Source organism: Vidua macroura, chromosome 1 (genome assembly GCF_024509145.1).
Source record: "Vidua macroura isolate BioBank_ID:100142 chromosome 1, ASM2450914v1, whole genome shotgun sequence".
Taxonomy (NCBI): Eukaryota; Metazoa; Chordata; class Aves; order Passeriformes; family Viduidae; genus Vidua; species Vidua macroura.
The window spans coordinates 50,027,650-50,049,258 of NC_071571.1; the positions used below are offsets into that span (position 1 = coordinate 50,027,650).

At 35.7% G+C, this 21,609-nt stretch overlaps 1 protein-coding gene across 1 annotated transcript in view; it reads right to left on the bottom strand.

Moving 5' to 3' along the window:
• CNTNAP2 (contactin associated protein 2) overlaps window positions 1-21,609 on the bottom strand; it is a 1,032,011-nt gene that overhangs the window by 162,507 nt on the left and 847,895 nt on the right. Inside the window, exon 15 of the mRNA XM_053975055.1 lies at window positions 75-202. Coding sequence (XP_053831030.1) covers window positions 75-202 — 128 coding nt within the window. The remainder of the gene's footprint in view (window positions 1-74; window positions 203-21,609) is intronic.

Here is a 21,609-nt window from a genome sequence, read left to right on the forward strand (position 1 = left end):
GAGTGCCTCCAAAGTTGCCCCTTTCCAACTGAGTTTCTACCCAGGAATAAGCAGAAGAAAACCAGAGAACTTACTATCTCCTTGGCAGCGCACGGGACCCACGGACACCTTGGCTTCAGACCCAGGCCGGTCAAGGTCTCCAACCACCACCTGGCTGACTGGTAGGTGCTCTTTGTATGACAACATCCCACTGTCTTTCCTCCTAAATTATAGAGACACAAAAAGACAGCAATTGTTAAGCATAGGAAATTATTTTCCTTGCTCTAAGCACCAAACGAATATGTATGCAACAATTGCATGCAGCTCAAACCCCATTTTAGTTAGCAAGACCACAAAAATTCAGTTTATAGTGATGTCTTGAGCTCCTCATTTCAACTGCAGCAAGTAACCCAGTGCTTTTTTCATGCTTAGGCCAAATCACTGTGCACAGTTACAATATTTTTCCTTTATTATTTCAGGAGATGAACCCAACTGGCATTGAGTGTTCTGTCTTCCAAGTAGAAAATGAAAAAGGCAATATTTAATGGGGTACTTTATCTCTCAGCTGGTTTGCCTCTGTGGGTTTTTTGGTTGCAATTGTGGTAGTTTGTTATTTTACAGTTTGTTCTTCTGTAGCATGTTTTAGTATTCCTTGTTTTAAGTTTGTAATGGTTCATTCTATGTACCCCATTTGGCTTCCCTAGTGGTTCAGTCCTGAGTTGTTTACCACAGATTTCCCCGCCAAAATGTATGTCAATCCACATGTCAATCCACCTGTATTCCTCCCTTGTTCCCTTGTCTTACCCCTGTCTGTTAAAGATAGCACACTCCTTTGGTTCTGGAGTGTTCCCTGTCTTTCATCCCCGCCTCGAAGAAGAATTGGATTGTAAGGTTTGCTCCCTCCCCATGTTGGCTTCTACTGGGGAGCTCTTACCCTGCACCCCTTCCCTAATGCCTTCCTATTGGTCAAAGGTTGTGTCCTCCCCATGTTTCCCCTACCCTATAAAAGTAGCCCCTCCATGTTCAGATTTGTCACTTGCTCTGCCCCCCTTTGAGATTAAATCTTTGGAAGACTCAGACAAGTGTCCCTCCCTTATTCCTCTGCTTCGGTTTCCTCGTGCTCTGTGCCTCTGCTGTGCTACCCACGCCACAGCAATCACCACCATCCGTACCAGTCTCGGCAGAGACTCGGGGCGGCCACAAGCGGGACAGTGAGCCAGCGAACCTCCATCCTGTGGCCGCTGAGAGCCAGACACAGCAATATTTTTTTTTGGCTTGTATTTTTGTTTTTGTTTTGTTTGTGTTTTTATTTGTTTGTTTTTTATATAAACACACACATAAAAGGCTAAATTTTCCACACAGGAAAAAATTCCCTGTATATAGTGTTAAAATTATAATTTTTGACAGAAAAGAAAGAGGAAACAAAATAAATCCATCTATTTCTCTCTCTTTTATTCCCCCCCCTTTCTTTTTAGCTCTATCCTGTAATGTAATTGGGTATCTAAAGTAAGGAACTTTTTGATCTAAAAAATCAATTCCTTTGTTCAAAAATATCACTGGATGAAGGATGAATTCAGTATCTAGAAAAGTTAACTGAACCTCACAATATGACCATAACTGAGAACTTGTAATGATTTCAGGAAAATGAAAGTCTTTTTCATCTCTAACTTGGATGACTCCAAGATCATACTCATTATATTGCTAATAACTGGGCAGCACAGCAGGGATCTGCATGATCTGTGGTAATGTTAAGAGTCTTCCAGTAGGACAGTACTGTTTTTCTGCAGCATGTCCAGTCATCATCCTTATTCATCCTTATTTGGTCCATCTGAAGAGATGGAAAGCAAAACATTCTTTTAAAAAGAAGCACAACTGAATTAGTTAAGAAAATAGCTATCGCACTTTCAAACAACAGTTCACTGGAACTAGCATCTGTTCTCTGTGATGAAGAGAGTAATTAGAGATTTAATAAGTAGAGTTTTCCAAATAGCAGGTGATTGTTTTACTTAATCTGTGTGTTCTTCCCCTTCAGAAAACTTGCTCCTTTGTGTTATGTGACTCTTTGAGTTGCTGAGATCATTAATCCTCTTTGGCTGGACACAACTACAGCAGGTGCTCTGTCGGTGAGGTTGCTACAGGACATTGATAGAAAGGGAGGAAAATGGAGAGCAGAAACCCTGGCAGGCTGCTCCAGCACATTGTGATCATCCCCAGATTGCCATGCCCTTTACAAAGACATCCTTTTCATCAATTTGGAGATAAGCAGTATAAGAAAAGAAAGATTAAAGGACTTTCCGTTTAAGAAAGAAGAATGTGAATAACAAAGGCAAGTATGTAGACCTAATCCTTGTCACTCTTAAAGACTGCATCCTTGGGACCCACTCCCTTCTAATAGAGGATAAATGTAGGTCATCACTTTGCTCTTTCTGAGGTTTTCCTCTGAGACTAGCTTTCTCTCCTGATTTTTACTCTTTCAGAGAACATTTTAAAGTTGGATATATCTATTTAAAATAAAGAATTCTTCGAAGAGTGGGAAAAAGAAAAGTATTGGCATTTCTCTTTTTTCTTTCTTTCCTCTTTCACAAAACCAGCTAATATTTCAGCCCCAAATAAGGACGTTAAAGGGCAGCAGTTTTCCTGTCACCAATAGCTTTCACTTTCTTTGAAGGAAATAAAAAGGAGCAGTAACAATTTTCTCCCTCTTTACTGATAATTTTTTACTCATTTTAATATTTTATTTATGCATTTAGTGATATGGTCACTTTAAAGCCGTTGCCATGACAATAAATGTTAGAGTTCCTTTCAGAAATAGCCTTATTTTCTGGTCATCACTTACTTGTGTCATCATTGTAGCATTTTCCCCGTACTGCAACTATTGAGGACTGGGAGTGTTGAACTAAGAATTGAGAGAGCTGAACTGCCTTTTCACCAGCAGAACCTGGGTAGTTCTTTTCCTCTTAACAAAAATGGGATAATGATGATTTTTGGGCCACACATTCACAAATAAGACAAATATACTCAGAGACTGAATAGCTCTGTTATGCTTCTCTAACATACTTGTGGTTCCTCTGGACATATGAATCAGTGCTGACAAAATAAAAAAAAATTAAACCAAAGACTGATTATTATGCTTGACTTTGTACAACACACTTAGAAATAATCACAGCTCGAACACTCAATTTCTGCAAGTGATAATGTTTCTGACGGTATTTAGAGACTTTGCACATTAATAGGGTGGAGAAAGTCTCTGAAGTTTTTCCTCACCAAAGAAAATCCCCTCAAGAGAATAAAGATTGAATTCAGAGAGTGTCATATTCCTATTAATAGCCAAATGGGAGATGAATGAATCTGATCAAATCCTGTAATTATTACCAGGAGATATTGATGAAATCTCAGTGTAATTTTCTATTCCTAATTTCTTTTCCTATATATAACAGTCTGCAAAGTGCTTCAGGGTGCCTTTGAATGAAAGTAGCAGATATTAGTGTGAGATTTATCGTTGTTTTGATTATGATCATCTACTTACTCTTTATAAGCATTCAGTGGTATGTAAAAAAGAAATGCATTATATATGTATCAGCAAATGACATATTCAAAGTAATGATAAGATTCTGTATCATTATTAATTTGTTTATAAAATGATTTGATACAAACCAGACTACGGCTACTGGAGTAATTAATTTTCTCTGATTTTGTTAGACATCACTTAATTATCAGCCCAGCAATACAAAGTAAAACAAATAAAGAATGTACTACAGGTGGAATAGACTCAGTTTTAAATTAAATGGTTTCATGACTTGAGGAACTGAAGTTATTTTGAAATACAAATAAAACAACTATGGGACTGAAAATGTAGTGTTAAGCACATATAATTTGGTGATTAGCAGTGGTTTGAAGAATGCAAACTCCAAAGAACAGCAATTTCAAAGGTATACAATTTTCCACCTCTCACAAGACCCAGGTTTTTACTATGTGAGCACCTCTGTATAAATCCCTGCATTTCCATAATCTAGCTGAGGGAGGTATAAAACAGTTTATCCCAGTTAGGATTTGCAAACCAATGCCTGTAAAAACATAGTGAAGGGCACAGGCACACTAAATGCTGGTATTTTCTCTCATCCAAGAATATCTGGCAAGAATTTTATTTATATTAAAACTGCTACGAAGAATTAATATTACAGACAATTTAATGAACAATGCAACTTTGGCAACTCTGGAAGTGAGTTACTTGGAAATAAGTAAGATCTAATTAATAGGATTAAAAACAGGGCAAACAAAAACTAGGATTACAGCAAAACTAACTCATGAAAGATTTTGATAAATTTAGCTAACTTTTTAAGAGACATACTATGCAGCACTAGAGGCATGCTTTTAGATTCACCCTATACCCAGGGCTCTGCCCTTTGGAATTATAAACTGCAGACCATATACTCTAGGACAAAATTTTTAATTTCCACTGGATTTTGCTGTTTTCTTATGGCTCTTTTGTCCCATTTCTATGTGTCTGGTCACCTCAGATGCCTTTATATGTTAAGTTAGAGCTAATGACTCACCCTTGATTTGTCTGACAAGGGGTATTATGGAAAATTTCTCATTACTGTACAGGGTCATAAAAACTGACAGATGATCATAACTCAGTTTAAGTTTTTTCAATACTCTGGCATTGGACAGGATAAGATCCTTGGAAATATGTGGTTCCTAAAAGCAAAAGAAGGAGGAATTCTTACTGTTAAGACTGATCTTAAGGCAATTAAACTTCTCTAGCATGCATAAAATATTTTCACTTTTGAGACCACTAACCTCCTGAAAATCTAAACAATTTGATGAAAGATCATCTAATACCAGCCCCAAAATTACGAACATGAATCCATACTTTGACTTCTAATTAGTAAAGATAAATTATACCAAAGACACGAGGTTGATGGCGCAACATTCACAAGTAATCCTTGTTTAGGAATTACAAAAGATTGAATTGACTATAGTAAATTAATTTAAGGGGAGATCCACTGAGAAACTGGTCAGAAATATGTCTCATTTAAAAAATCCATCAGGAAGGAGACTGAGAGAGTTGACACTGGTTCTACAGATTCTCTTGCCTGAAAGCACTTCTTGACTTTCCTTTCAAATAGGAGTTTGAGAGAAACTGAATAACCACAGAGAAATGTGAATAATAGAGAGAGCAAATGGGGCTCTGCTTTCTTTTGAACAATATGGAACCAGTTTCCAGTGAAAACCTGCCTTTTCTGAGTATTTGCTCATATTCTTCTTCCCAAAGACCAGTTGAGAGAGAAAGTCTCTTCAAGCAGTGCGGCTCCTCTTACAATCTTAATTTCTTTAGTGTTATTTTGAAGAAATAGAGGAAATTTATGGATTCTCTTCTTTTGAGGTCCAGCAACTCTTCTGACTTTTAATTTTTCTTATTTCTATACTGAAATATTTTAAGAACGAAATCTAGGAATTCTACCATGCTCTGATCTTTGCATCTGTCAACAATTTAATCAATTTTATGTTGGGGTTTCAATTTTTTTAAGTAAGTCAGGGGACATATGTATTCTTTAGAAAAAATGCTAAATTGGGATGTCCTGTTCACCTTGGGTAATTACAGAGACAAGATTACTAGGGATTCATCTGAAGCCAAGAAATGAAACTTCTGTGAATGTTGAGCTGAAAATGGATGATATGGGAATTTTTAAAGGAAAAATTGACATTAGAAAGGGCAATACCTTGCTCAAATAATTTTTTGTCTGTTAGTTTAATCTCATTTGTCATTTTAAAATCAGTGTTATTTGATCTCAAAATATTTCAAAATCAGAAAATAATTAAAAAATGGTAGTTTATAAAAATATTAAAAGTATCCCACAATTAACAATGCCCCAAATGTTTTCTAGTCATCCTAAAGTTTTAAATGCTTTGTTTTATGACAGAAATGAGAAAACTCCTCCTCCTAATCAATTGAAGGACAATAAAATAATTCCCCATTCAGCTACTCAACATGGCCCAGAAAGTTAAATGTCTTTCTTTGTATATCACTTTGACAAAGAGGAACCTACATTTCTTCCATGATCCCCTCACAGATGCTGAACTTTCCCATGGAACAGCAGACTACTGTAGCTCTGAGGGAAGAAAATAATGAAGAACTCTACTATTTTCACCTGTTTTAAAAATTACCTAATTTAAAACACTAAGAATTTTAATTACACTTCTCTATATCTGCATGCATTACAGTGATGGTAATATTTTACCGTGTGGATACTAGAAGCAGTTATCTAATGAAATGTACATTTTTAGTATCTGCACTAAGCAATGCAGATATTTATCTGCACTATCTATGCAGATAAATGATGAATTCTTTACTGCAACTAGTCTACTCACTAACCACAAGCCTTTGGATCACATCCTATCAAACTATCAGACCAAATGTACTTCTGGCAGGACTTTTAGGGCACAAGGATCTGTATTGGAAGAAATATTAAAAATCTCAGAGCAGCAGCTCAGAGGCTTCATTTCTAGGAGTTCTTGACAACTTTGACAGTTTTATTTTGTATGACTGAAAGAGCTAAATAAAAATAATTGACTATGGCATGACAAAATAACAGATGGCTATAGTTAATGCTGACTTCAGCCCCTATATGCCAGTTGAGTTCAATTACAGTACTGAAGTGCATAACTTTGTGTTGAATTTGGTCCAGAAAACTGAAAGAAATATGGTACTTACTGCATCCAGAAAATGTCAGTAAAACCCAATTGTATGAGCATCTACCACTAGTCCTACCCTTCCACTGGCACTTCCTGCAGCGTTCATCCTCACATGACATCTATGCATATACCTCATACAAAACTGAAACCACGTATGACAGGCACATGGGGAATGCAAGGATGGTGTGAATTAGCTCATGTCTTGAGTTGCTTGTATAGCTTTGACACCAAATATTTTAAGAAAAGTTTTATACTGATCACACTGCAGAATGAAGCACTTGATTAGATAACCTCACAAATTCTCCATATGTATGATAAAAGTGACCAAACGAGGGCAATGAAGCAGGTGAGGGGTCTGAGGGGTCTGGAGCACAAGTCCAATGAGGAGCAGCTGAAGGAGCTTGGATGTTTAGCCTGGAGAAGAGAAGACTCAGGAGAGACCTTATCACTCTCTACAGCTACCTGAGAGGAGGGTGTAGAAAACTGGGTATTGGCATCTTCTCCCAAGTAACAAGGAAAGAGGAAATGGCCTCCAGTTACATCAAAAGAGGCTTAGATTGGAAAAAATCACAGGTTTGGATGACAGAAAATTTAAGTTACTTGCTAGACATCACATAGAAAAAAGCATACCAGCACCCCTCTTCTAAATAGTAACCTAAGTATCCAATAAAGAGACAAAATATAGGAGAAGAGGTAATGTCACGTACTATTAAAATTCCATGTTACTATTTGACTATTTATTTTTTTCTGTAAAGGTCCCTACCACATCTGTACTGATTTTTAAGAAAACGTAGGTATTTGAGCCTATTTTTCAGTAAGCTTTCTCCATTCTACCTGACCTTGAAGTTTAATTGTGCAAACTAACACATCTTATTTTCTGTATCTATAATCAGTTCACATTATTTAAATACTGTATTTCAAGGGTATTGCACATAATCTGTGTCCCCTCAAAAGATCTCAGTTTCAGTCCTTAGAGGCAACTATCACATTGTACTTTAATTCTGTCTCCAGTCTCAGGCCCAGAAGATTGCTTCCCATTTTACTTTCATGAGTGTGTGGAAGAAGGCAAATCCCCAGCAGTGATCCTTCTCTCAAAGTGGCACTTACCCCATCAGGACAGATGACCAGTTTTATTTAGCCTTTCTTACATAGCACACATCTGTACATCTGTACATCTGTAGCTCTTTTCTTATCACAAGGATTTCTTAACCTACTGCTGTTCAGTGGAATCTGGAAGCTGGAATCAGTGGTCCTATAAATTATTAGTTTTTCTTTTTACTTATCTAATAAGTAGAGGAGTTGTTTCTAGCTGAAAAACAACCAGTAAAAGTAAAAATGAATTCTGCATCAGGACTGTGATTTTTTGATGTTGTTGTAATAATTCGTTAGACCTATGAAAGGTAGACCCTTAAAATGATCTGGTGAGTGGACAGGGAGTAAACAGCTATTTAAAACATGCCAAAGTCAAATGACAGAATAAATTTGTAACAACTGTCACTAAACAAACACTCTACCAAAATGAAACCTTAAAGATTATCTACAAATTGTGCTATAAAAAAAATAAATGTTGTTCCTGTATCTACTGAGGAAGGAAAGTGGGGTCTATTATCATGAAAATACTCTAGTTAGAAGAAGAATTAAATGTCCCACTACAAAACATTTTAAATGTACACTCATTCATCAGAAATAATTATCTGAAACTGAATGCTCCAAGATATTCAAGCCCATTTAAAGCAATGGTGCAGCATAGAGGTAATTAACAGATGTCTGTATTCATTATGTAAACACTTTGCTATCAAGCACAAGGAAAACTAGGATACTTTCCCTCTGCTAGTAAACACTCACATCTATCTCTTAGAATTGATTTAATTTCAATTAGGTTCCTTTTTTAGTGCTTTTGCTAAAAAGATGGATGACCTTGGTTTCAAGTGATATGCAAATTTATCTGTAGGTTAATTTCTTCCTTTTTGTGTTTTTGTGATATCATTATCTCTTGTCTGTGTGTGTATATATATCTCCACACACAGTGGAGTAACTGAAGAAATGAGAAGGGGTACTACAAAAAGTACTTACTGAAGTTTAAAAAAAAATTGTAATTCCTGAAATGTGTACAACTGTGTCAACTCCAGCTGGGTTCTGTGGGACTGTACATAGAGATTCTCTCACTGCATTTACACAAAGCATTATGAGATAACTGAGTGACAGAGATTAGGATTTGAGCCACAGGGAAGGCATGGTATTGCCACACTTTGTGCTAAATATTAGGCCAAATGCAGCTGTCCTTGTTTAGAATAATCTGTTTTGCTGCACTGAATGTAGAATATCAAGCATTTGTTTAGCGTTTTGTTGATCACACTTATACAGGATTAGTGACCTATTCAGTAGCCAGATTGCTCCACTTTATTGCTCTGGTGGGTTTCCATTATCCTTTCTGTTAGTCTTTGAGCTCAACTTTCCTTACATTACATATCACCACTTTTTTTCTCAACAAAAATCTGGCACAAACTTAGCAGAACTCAACATTCATTTCCTAACACAATTCCATCTAAGCTCAGCCTGTCTCTTCCTAGCACAATACTGGACGAACTCCCCCAAGATTTTTTCTCCCAAGTCTGTTGTGACAGCCCTGACTGCATGGACTGAAGTGGCCCTGGACTACAGGTTTCTAACAATATGTGACAATATGGTCATGAACAAAGGAGGCTGAAGCAGAAATGAGTGAGATTCCCCCTCCCTCTATCTCTAAGAATGGTGCTTTTCAGGACTCCAAGCAATTCTGGGTAGATTTTATGGGGAAGCTGACCCTGAAGCAATCAGGTTGTGCCTCTCTGGTATTTCAGACTGTGACATTTTTTATCAGCTTTAGGTGAAGACAGAAATTAAAATATAATATAATATAGGTCAAAAAGCCTAGGACTCATAGTATTCACAGATGGTGTACTGAGAGCCTTGCAAATGTTGAGGTGCACTTCAGTGGCTAGGTATATGTTAATTTGACAGCTGCTGATGCATCTTTTCTTTCCCCACAATTTAAATGTAGTTTACTGCAGATGCTTCTTACCTTAAGACAAGCCTATGAGACAAATGTTTCCTCATGGACATAGGGATACCAAGAAGACTATCACTTCTACCTATAGCAAAGACTATGCATGCAATGCAAGAGAGGTTCCAATCACTCATGTCAGCTCTCTGCTACTGCAGGCAGCCACATCACCTAACGTTCTGCAGAATCGGAATATATCTGTACTTGTTTAATCCAAGAGGGACCTAATTATCTTTACAGTAGCTCCTGTGGTGTTATGTTTTGGATTTGTGACCAAACCAGTTCAATATAGGGATGGTTTTGCTATTGATCAGCAGTGCTTACAGGGTCAAGGCCCTTCCTGCTTCTCACATCATCATGTGGAGGAGGAGGAGGAGATATTTGGAATGACAGCATTTGTCTTCCCAAGCAGTCTCTACACATGATGGAATACTGCTTTCCTGGGGATAACTGAAGACCTGCTTGCCCATGGAAAGTGGTGAATGAATTCCTTACTTTGCTTTGTTCAAGCATGCAGCTTTTGCTTTATCTGATGAACTGTCTCTATTGCAATCTGAAAGATTCTGGACTTTTCCAAATCTCTCCTTCATCCCAGTGAGAGGCTCTGAGCAAACTGCTGTGTGGAGCTTAATAGCCTGCTTAAGAAGAATTTTTCTGTTCTTCCCCAATACTCTTATCTAAGAGCTATTCCAGAATGACATTCTTCACTGAAAATATTGCAGGGTGAACAGTACTTGCAGCATCCATTTATAGACCTGTTTTCCATGTCTCTGTTAATTTTTTCCTGAATCTGTGTCTGCTTGCACAGCCTCCTTTGGCAGCCAGTTCCAGGAGTTCACTAGTGTAAAGTAGTACATTTTCCCCATCTGTTTAAATGAGGGCTCATCCCAGATAGCAGGTTGGTACCAGCTTTTGCTGTCTTTGTGCTCTGCTTGTGTGCCCTGTGTAACAGTGTTCTACTACACATGAACTTCCCTTTGTTTCTTTTCCTTTGGCAAAAGACAAGAAGTGGTTCCATGTGTAATAATACCCCTGTTCCTTCTGAGCAAGGGCACAAAGGGAACAAACCTAAGGGCACAAACCAGAAATGGGGTTAGCAAGAAAATTATGTTCATATTATCCAACAAAATACCCAGTATTGAAATGATTGGGATGGGAAGGGCTTCCAGAGATCATCTAGTCTGACCCCCTTCTTAGCCTTCCAGAAAGGTGTGAGTTAATAGTATTAAAAGACCTTTTTATTTAAGCTCCCCCCCCTCCCCAGTGTTTACAAATAATAATAATCCGCTTTAAGATAATAGAGGAGTCACTGATAACAAAGCAACAAAACCTGGAAGCTTACTGATACATTTTTCAGCTGTATCAGTATAATTAATACAGAATTTACATATGTTTTTACAAGATCACAAGTAATTTGGAAGCATTAATATATCAGAAGTGGAAACTAAAATTATCTAAGAATCATGAGGAGGTAGGTGCTATAAATTTTCAAGTAAATCACTAGAAGGTTCTTAAGAAAGTTGAATAAGTTATGAAAGTTAAGCAAAGGCAGGTTGAGTTGGTAGGCTAAAAAATCAAGCACACAATTGTTTTCATTGTACAACTAAATGAAAGATATAACAAGAGATATAATCATCAGTATGTCCATTTCCCCCTACAAACCTGAACTATTTCAGTCACACATTATGTTTGACACCTATAAATAAGTGCTCCATATAAAAGTCTCTCAGTTAGAAGACTGAATCAGCATAAATACTGTATGTAGTAAAAGACAAGATTGGCACATGCATTCAAAAACCACACAACCTATATAGCAACTGAAGCTGAACTACTACTGTGATAATGAAAGCAAAAAGAAAATAATGTTTTGCCTACATATTGGCTCCTTATAATATATATTTTATCATGTTTTGCAGACGGTAAGAGCAAAATTAACATTGAGTCAGAGAAGAAAAAGACCCTGAATTTTACAAAGAACTGCAGCTTGTTCAGAATGCCTACCTGTGGAAAGTGAACCCATTCGTAATCCACCACAAAAGTGTTGAATTTGTCTAGGAAACAAAACCAGCTGCCAGAAAGAGAAGAAAGTGTTTCCAGATGTTATTCTTTTTCCCGTTTACTGAGGTTTTTTTTTTTTTTTTTTTTTTTTTGTTGTTCTTGTTGTTTTGTTTTGTTTTGTTTTGTTTTTTTGGTGTGGAGTTTTTTTTTTCCTATTGTTTTGTTCCATCCCCTAATAGGCAAAAATATGTCAATAAATAAACATATTTTGAATCAAAGAATTTTCTTAACTTGTCTCAGTATCTCTTTCAAAATACTGAAAATCTTAGGCCTGTAATTTTACAAGGACTTTATAGCCAATCATAGGATTGTTGCATCATTTTGCAACTAAATGAAATCCTCAAATTTCAAGAAATGTACATAAGCCAGAAACAGCACACCACTTCACAAATATTAGTAGAAAATAACTGGAAGATCTCAGTATCATCAAGCCCAGTATCATCAAGCCCTGCAACTGGGCACTTCACTATTCAGCTTGGACAGCCTATTGGATATACTAGAGTCAAAAAGTCGTTCCTTATCAATTTACTATAAATGAAAGAAAAAATAAAAATTTGAAGCATGCACTAGTAGTGTGCTGTAGCTTTCAATGTCTTTAGTTCAGACTTTTTCATCCTCTCTATAACTAGAGTGCTCTTCCGTGGCAATAGAAGAGAAAGCTGATACTTCAAAAGGTTGTTAGAAATACCTGCTTTATTCAGCAATAGCTGGTTTAAATCAAATGTTCCAGTCTTTGAAAGGGTCTTTCATCCTTACATCACCATATTACATCATGACAGTGGTCAAACACTGGCACGGGTTCTCCAGAGGGATCCTGGGATGACCATCCTTGGAGGTGTTCTGGGCTCAAACAGACACAGATTGATTCCACCATCCCTGAGCAGCAGGTTAGAGCTCAAGAGGCCACTTCCAGACTGAATTACTCTGTGATCTGATATATGTGTATGTATAGATGAGTATTGTGCAAGACCTCAGCACCCTCAAATAGTCTCCAAAATTGTCTGTCTTTAGAAAAAGTATTTAATGAGCTTTTGGTGCCATGCTCAGTTTCCTCAATGATTACCTCAGTTCTTTACCGTAGAGTTAAGTAGACCAATGTCTATCTTCATTCTAAACATAATTTTGCTTTTTTTTTCAGCTTTCAGAACATGAAAGAAGATGACATTTTTTCCTGTTTATAATTTAGGTTTATAATTTAGGATTGCTTCACAATCATCACATATAATTGAAGAGTTAATAATAATAATAATAACTGATAATAATAAAGTAAGGTAATAATCAATATTTCTGAACTTTCTGTTCATGTTTGTCATCTTCTATCTACTCTCTTGATTCATGAGATTTCCATCACTTGATGTTATCTATGTTGTTGGCTTTTCAAGGTCCTTAAAGGAACATATCAATTTTCTGTTTATAATGTCAGGGATTAATTTCTTTTTCTGGGTTTTGGGCTTTTTTATTGAATGAGATGGCAGAAAAACATAAGGTCAGTTTTAAGTAAGTGTGCTGTGTAAATCAGGAGCTTAGTTTTGATTCCTGAGTCTTATGAAATCCTTTAAACATTTCTAACACAATTTTGTTTCAGAAAAAAGTATCTTAGATTTGACATAAAATGCTTGAATTAATTCTCTTTTCCAAAGTGCTTTAACTGAAAAGATAAACTCTTGACCACTAAATGTTATTATGACATTTTATGTAATATCCAGCAAATAACTGATTTTAGATACGTGATTACATGTTTAGTGACAGCATTTTAAACTTTTCTATTTCATAGAAATAATAGCTGCAAATTAGTTTGTACTTTTATATTGCCCAGAAAAAACTTTTGCATCATAGATATAGGTTTTTATATTTACAGTATTTTTTCATCACATTTTTTAACACTGTCAGCAGATTTTAGTTTATTAACTTTATATTTGCCTGCTTGTTTGAAAAATTGTTTTTTCTTCCTTTTCATTTTGCTTTGCTTTCTCTTTAATAATTTATATAAATAAATAGATATATACTCAAATACTTCCTTAAAGGAAATTGTATAACTTGAACAACAGCCCCATGTCATAACTCAAAGAAGATTTTGTTTCCCTCATCTACATTTAATATAATCCTGTAATCAACTTCCACTTGACCAAAAGTTGAGCAAAAGATAGTATTTGTGATAAAAGAATATCAATAAGTAACTGTCCCGAGATATTGGTTTAGATAGAATAATTTCTTCCTAGTAAACCACTAATTTTTCAGCAAAATATGAAAAAAGAAAGCCATCTGAATTCTATCTGGAAGCTGGTTCATATAGACACACTTCTACTGTAAAGAATCCATGTAGCATTTTAATTTCAGTTTAAAGCCTGTTGAAAGAAACTTCAGATAAAAATGCAACAAATTACCTTAGACCTGATTTACAAGTCTCCATTGCACTCTCAGACAGCTCTTAGAAACTTTGTAGGGTCTCCAAGGACTGTAATTCATACTAATAATTTTCATAAGTGTAGTATTCTGCATGTGAACAGGAGGCAGGGAAAAGAAAAACAGCTGGAGGAGGGGTGGGGAGAGGGTTGGGGGATGCAAAGAGACTTGCAGCTGGGACAAAACATCTAGCCATAATTAATTACAGACAAGTAGAAATTTTGAATGCTTAGGGCAAACTAGAAGGGAAACATGAATGGTAACTAAGATTAACCCACACCTAGTCCATGACATTAAAACAATTTATAGAATTTAAGATTTTTCTTTTTTTTAAGCCTAACTACAGACAAAAAAAGGAGAAGCAGTATCCCTTTTCTCTAGGTTTTAGATCATTGCCTTTTTTTGCTCAATTTCCAGACTTTATGAAAGGTTACTTGGTTGCTTTGAGTGTTTTTCACAGACAATGTAAGTCATCTTTCTCTTTAGAATAAAATAATGCATTATGTATATAACAATCATTCCTAGGCAAACACAATGCTACAGGTGAGTCTTGTCTATTTTTATTTTCTGTTTCTTTATCAGGTCTTTTGCAGTGGTTAAGAATCTGCTGGGCAAAATGAGAAAAAGACAAGAAATAATTCTTCCTTCAAATGCTGAGGTTTTGCAACTACCTCAGTGATGAACTGAGTGGATATTTTGATCAATTGCTCTAAAGACAATATTCTCATTAAGTCTGATACAAAAGAAGTATCTCAAGGACTTATGAGTTCTCTCTTCTCCAAGACCCCCAATTCTCTCCCTCCCCATATTATTATTTCCATTCTTCCCCTTATATATGTATATGTATATATATATATGTATATATCATCTATATGCCTATTTATCATCTATATATCTATATATCTATGTCTCCTAGTACACCAAAGAACAAACAGTGAAAAGAGATATATCTTCTGTTTACACTGGAGGCTTAGCACCTTCAGCTTGATGGACTCCCTTGTGATTGTTTCAGCTAAAATATGACTGCTAATAGTAATAACAGCTAATCATGTGCTGCAGTCTTCATCTACCCTATAACAGGTTGTCCTATATTTCAGATGTCTTTACATCTGACTGCACTGATTCAGAAATAAAAAAATCAGGGGAGTTCTACAATTTAAGAAGAAAAGCACCCTCTTCAAGACTTAAGCAGTGTCAGGTATGGAGTGAAATACATTGGGCTGGTCTGCATTGGGGTGATTTCATCTTCATAGCATGGCACTGAGGGCAAAGTCATTAGTCTTTAAGTTAGCCCATAAATAAAAAGTGGAGGAGGAGAAAATAATTGGCAGCTGAAAGTTCTGCAGTGCACAATGCTCAATGTACTCTGCCCTTATCTGACAAGCTGTGACAGTAAGGTCATTTTCTTTAAAGCTAGGACTACAAGCTTTTCATCCAGATTAAACAGTCTGCATCTTTTTGTGCAAAACATAGAAGACATTTTTGTTCTTGCTCACTTGATTTGTCACTCACACTAATAATGAAGTTTAATAACAAAAAATATAAAAATGTGCTGGGAATTACAGTCCGATCATCTGCATGGTAGAATTAAAAATCACGTATATGCCTTTTCACCTGCTAATTCATAACCCTCTCAGAAATTTCTTACAATACCCTGAGAAAGACAGGATACTTTTAATAACAGCAAGGATATGCCAGAGAATAATAAATAAAAATGCTTAATTCTGATAGATTATTTTTTTCAATGCTTCTGTTAAACAATTCTTTAACTTAAAAAGACCTGCACGACACCACCTGTCTTTGACTGGCTGGAACTGAAGACAAGAAAACCTGAACAGCAACACTCAGAAGTGAGGCAGGCAGCAGGATGAACACCTACTTTTTGTCTGACAATGATTTACAGAGTAAATTAATAAACAAGGATAATGTCTTGTCATCACTCTTCCCTTTAAGTTCATTCATTACTGCTAGCACCGAGAAATGAATGAACTTGAAGTCAAATAGGAATCATCTTCATCCTTAGGAAGTTGTTAGAACTTGACCATTTTCACATTTACAGCATGGTAAAAGACTGCTCATAATGCATGAGGCAGTACAGAATCCTGTTTTCTTATTCATAGTTTTGTATTGATTACAGGAAGAAAAAATATTGTGCACAGGACTGAATAAATACCACTGAGTAAGAAAGGGGTATTTTAACAAAGAAAAGGCAGGTTGCCAAAGAGTTATTTCATGTCATATCAATGCCCACATTTTCCTGTGTTTTCAGATTTGGAGAATGTTAAGACTTTGTTCCTCACATGTCTGGTCACTGCCATGAGCCAGAAGTCTTAGGGGAGAAGTTTTCCATACTCCCAGTGAGTAGGATGATAGCTAAAGTCCAAGTAGGATCAGCTTGCTATAAATGAGTCAAGTCCCGAAGGTGAATAATACAGAAGAGAAAAGAGAGGAAGCACAAGTAAAATTTGAAATGTTCATGATTAATTGAATCTTGAAACTCCTAAACCCCTCAGTCTGTATCGGTTAAGACTGGAAATCTGTCAGTTCCTGCAAGCTACGTACCCTGGCTGTTGTCAGTGCTTGGACGGAGCATCTCTAAAAGAGAAAGAGCAATCTATGTGATCCTAGGTTTGTCTGGATCCTGGACTAAAGCTGTCAACTGATTAGAAACACAACACAAGCATTAGAGGCAATTCCAGACAGGAAAGTCCTTCCAAGTCTACATAAAAGCAATAGCCTGAAAACTTACTGTGCAAGAGGTGCTATGCCCTTTATTGGCCCTTGGATTAAATTTTAAATCACTCATATCGTCTTATATACACATTTATGGTAGTAAATGCAGAGCATTGAGGAATAAAAGAGTCCTTTTGTGTTTGTAGACAGCCTTGCATAACAAAATCGTGGATTTTGGCTAGAGTCCTGTTTTGGTACTAGTCACAAGTAAAGGACAGTTTGAAAGGAGCTACTCAGCACATTTGTAGCATGACCAAAATTTTCCACTTAAAAAATTTTCCACTTCAAAATTTTCATCTCTCAAACTTTTAATCTGTTGTTATCAGAAACAAAATCATTCAATCTTTTTTTGTGGAAGAAGTAAAAAAGAGGAATGCGTAATGGACAAACACAAGATATATATAGTTTTTATAACTAAAAACATAGAACAGGTTATAAAAATAAGAGAATGGAATTAATTTAAGGAAGATTTCACATTTTTCAGTATGCAAACTCTGTTTCAATGTTGCATACCAGTTACATTTGATGAGCACAGTTGAGAAACATAGGACAGACAGTAGCCTATTTAATACCCAGTCAGTTGACCCTTTTCCCTACTGGAGTAGTTTTAATGGCCAAATTGTAACTAGAAGGAATGAACTTCATGGCTTCTGGCTATCTGCTTGTCTGTTGGTGAAAGTTTCAGCTCAAATATGTCACTCATATGGAAAAGAAGTACTACCAGCTATATTAAATCTAATATTTCCTAAGGTTTGAATGCTTGACTTTCTGTCTTTAGTGTCCCTCTTCATGCAAATTTTTATCCTGTGCCATTGCATACTGTGAAAGTGCTAAATTTTGACTGAATGGAAATATATAACATTAGGTGTCAATGTCAGTGTACAAAGGAACTCTGTGAGGTAACCCTCCAAAAACCTGTCTGGATTTGTAAGAGTTCAAGAAAAACAGCCATCTGAAATAGTGCAATTTGTCAGCTAAGTTTCCCTGCCTTCATCAACAAAATTAATTCATTCCATAAGCATAACTAAAAAAAAAGGTTTGATATTTCAACTTTTATTTGATTAAGAGATGTAATTACTGCAAACAATTACTAATAGTGTTTTCTTGTCTATCAATTCAAAGATGGCCTTTAAGTTCTAAAAAATGTTGAATGAAAGTTTTCAAAGTGCTGTGGCCTAATTCTACAAAGTTTCCTAAATTTCTAGGAAATTGTGATAAATCATCCAATAAAGATTTGAAGTAAAACAGTAAAACAGCAGCACATGACAAATCTTATTAGATAAATTTCTGGGTTTTTTTAATTTGAGGGTTTTTTTTTTTTTTTTTTTTGTTTGGTTGATTGGTTTTGGGTTTTAGGTTTTTGCTTGTTTGTTTTTGTTTTGTTCTGTTTTTTTTTGTTTGGTTGGTTTTTTTTTGTTTCCTGTAATACAAACTAGTGTGTTTTCTTATTAAATACAGGCCTCTGTATTTTAGCAAAAATGCCTGTTTTGCAAGTTACTGTTTTAATATGAGGTTTTAATATGATTTTTAATGTAGTCAATCTGTCTAATTTTATTGAAAATTGTTTATATATACATACATGTATATACATATATATATATGAAGTTTCTAGTCATGCATGTTCTTCAATAGTACTTTTATAGTCCTTCAAGTTCTTTTACTTATATTCAAATTTGATCCCTTTTACCTACTTAAGATTTCTCCACATAATGCTAGAAATAGTAATTAAATTTAAACAAAATGTAGCTGCATAGAGCCAATGATAAGTTCTCAGTTTGGTTTTGGTTTTTGTTTTCCACAGAGAATGTGTAGCCTGGACACTTCTGATCATGTAACACCTCTTTGGAAACTCCAGTTGCTGCCTAGATGGGAAAGTAATGGAAAAAAATAATAGAGAGACATTGTTTGCAGCTTCTAACAAAGGACAGGTGAAGCCAGTGTCTTCTAACTATCCAGCTCTCTCTGCATCAGCAGCTCTGTTACTGAGAGCACACAAGGTTAAAGGACAGATGGATTTTCAAAAGTGCCTCAGGGAGTCAGGAACTGAAATTTCTATTATTTCAATGGTAATTATTACATACTAAACTTAATCCTTGATGTCTACCTATAGCTCCAGGAGCCTTTAATATCCTGTTAAATATGGCTACAAATGACCTACCTGTCATTTCCACAGCTTCAGGCTGGCTTTTCAACATCCACCCATATTCCTGTCACTCAAACAACTTGTCATTCTGAGCTCTGTTTAGTCATCTTTTCCCATGACCTGAAACTTTCTTTTGAAACTCCCTTTGTAGGACAAGAGTTGTGAAGGGAAGAGGGATGCATCCTGCAGAGTATTCTGTAAAACACCTCACAAAAATAAAGCAATTTGACAGACTCTGGAGAAAGAAACTTTAATATCCAAACTACGAGATTATAAATAAGGTTCCCTACACTGATTTTCTCAATTTGTCCAAAGCAATTTTATCTGCAAATTCTGCTTAAAGCCTTTTGATCATCTTTTGGGCCACCAAATAGTTCTTGAAAGATTAGCAACCACATCAGTAGTTACAAGTAAAGTCCATGACTGACTTTGTAACCTGAAGTGCATTCACATCAGGAAGTGCTAAATGAAAAAGCTTTTTATGTCACCTTTTCTGAGTAAATCCTTGAACAGCATCATATTATAAGTCTTCTGACTTACTGTCTGACTTCTCTGTAATAAAAAGCAAGGATCCTGTGGTGTAGAAACTTTGGCCAATCTGAGTCTTAACTGACCCTAGGCTCAAATGAGAGTAGGAATCAAAATTTCTTTGCAGAGCTTTACATTTGCTACTTAATGAGTACAGTGTGCCAGTCATTTTATAAAGGAACTGCCTATATTGTAATAATAATGTTCTTATTCAAATAAGATTTTTTTCAAAAAGTCTTACATTTTATCTAAAATTAATAATTTCATTATAATTTTGTTTAACAGTAACCCAGAGAACTTCTTGCTAGTCATAACAGCTACCTTTATTCTCTCAAGATTGAGGCAATCTGACTTTAAATGTCAACCACACACACTTTAAAAAATGATCTCTATTAGCAAACAAATCTAACCTTTCTTATACAACTTGATCCATTTAACTCTGAATTAATTTCATTTTGGACACAAATCATAGTGAATTTGGGACTAAGGATCATTTTGGCAGGATTACTCTGGGTGAAGCTCTTCCATCTGTGTTTTTGTTTCTTTATCATAACAAAAATGACTTAATACTTACATTGCAGCAACAGCATAACTTTCTAAAGAATCAGGTTCTATTTTAGACTATGTGCACAAATACACATAAATCTGAATTTCATATCTCATATTCCCTGCCAATATTTACCATTTGGCCTATTTACCATCCAGGCATGATAATCAATTCATTAGGCATGTGCTGAATAGTTCTGCAACTATTTTATTCAGGTAGACGATGTGTCATGTGAAATTTTAAAAATCATTAATAGAAAAACCATACAGATTTAGGGTTTACCAAGCCGATGGTATACACTAATCTCTGGGAAAAGTTACATTATAAGTGAGTCCATAATTAACACAGCTGGTTCTTAGAATTACCCACATACTTGGTTAAAAAAAAAACAAAAAACAAAAACCAAACACAAAATTTTGGAAAAAAAGCATTTCAGGATGCTTAAAGAGCTTTAATTAGTCCCCTGCTCCTACCACGATGATGCAATCCTTGACTGGTCCCTGATTGTTATTTATTCTGTAGGGCTTCAGCATTATTCAGTACAGGATGCAGACAATACTCATTTAGTACAACATTGCCTACTCTCCAAATTTACTCTAATGCTTCAATATGTGGATACCATTTTATATCTAACATGTTATTTCAAATCTTTCTATAAAGACACCATCTTCTCATTGAATTTTTTATAGTGCTCAGTAGATGTACAGCATTTATAGTACAGCAGATGATTGCTTCATAAATCTACCTATCTTTGCCGTACCTCCATGATGGAGTAGCTGGCATAATTTGCATTCTACAGATTGGATGTTGAGGCTGAAAGATGTTAATGTTAAAAACACTCATACTTAGTGTTCCATCTGAGATGCATACATGCTTTTTTTTTTTTTTCTTTTTTTTTTTTTTCCTTTTAATAACTGCATTAGATGCATTCAGAGAGTGATCCCTTATTCTGGTTGCAGCTGTGAATGTTTGGTATTTTCACAAAGTGGACCTCTGGCTTTCCACTAGATACCGAGAAAATTAGGATCAGACTAATGACTGTTCTGTGAAGAAATGGTTTATGAAACTGAGGAAGCATCACGCAGGAATGTGGTTCCAGACACAGGGTTAGAATCCAAATCTCCAGGGAAACATTCTCCTGCCTTTGCTATGAAATCATTCATCAATCTGTAATTACTTTCTTAATTTCTAACACAATTTCTAACTTCTACAATAAAACAGTGGACAATTTTCTACTTACACTACATCATTCTGATTCAGCCTGACCCATTCTTCAGTGGCTCCTCAATTTCCTTTTAAAATCTCTCTCCTGAATTTTGCTCTTCTTCTTCACCTTTCATCCTCCCAATTTCTACAGCATCTTCTTTTCCCCTTTCAGTTCCTTACCTTTTCTAATATAGTTATTGCTTTGCTACTGCCTTCTCCCCTCTGTATATTACCCCTGCAACCACCCAAAAAACCCCAAAACAAATTTTTCCA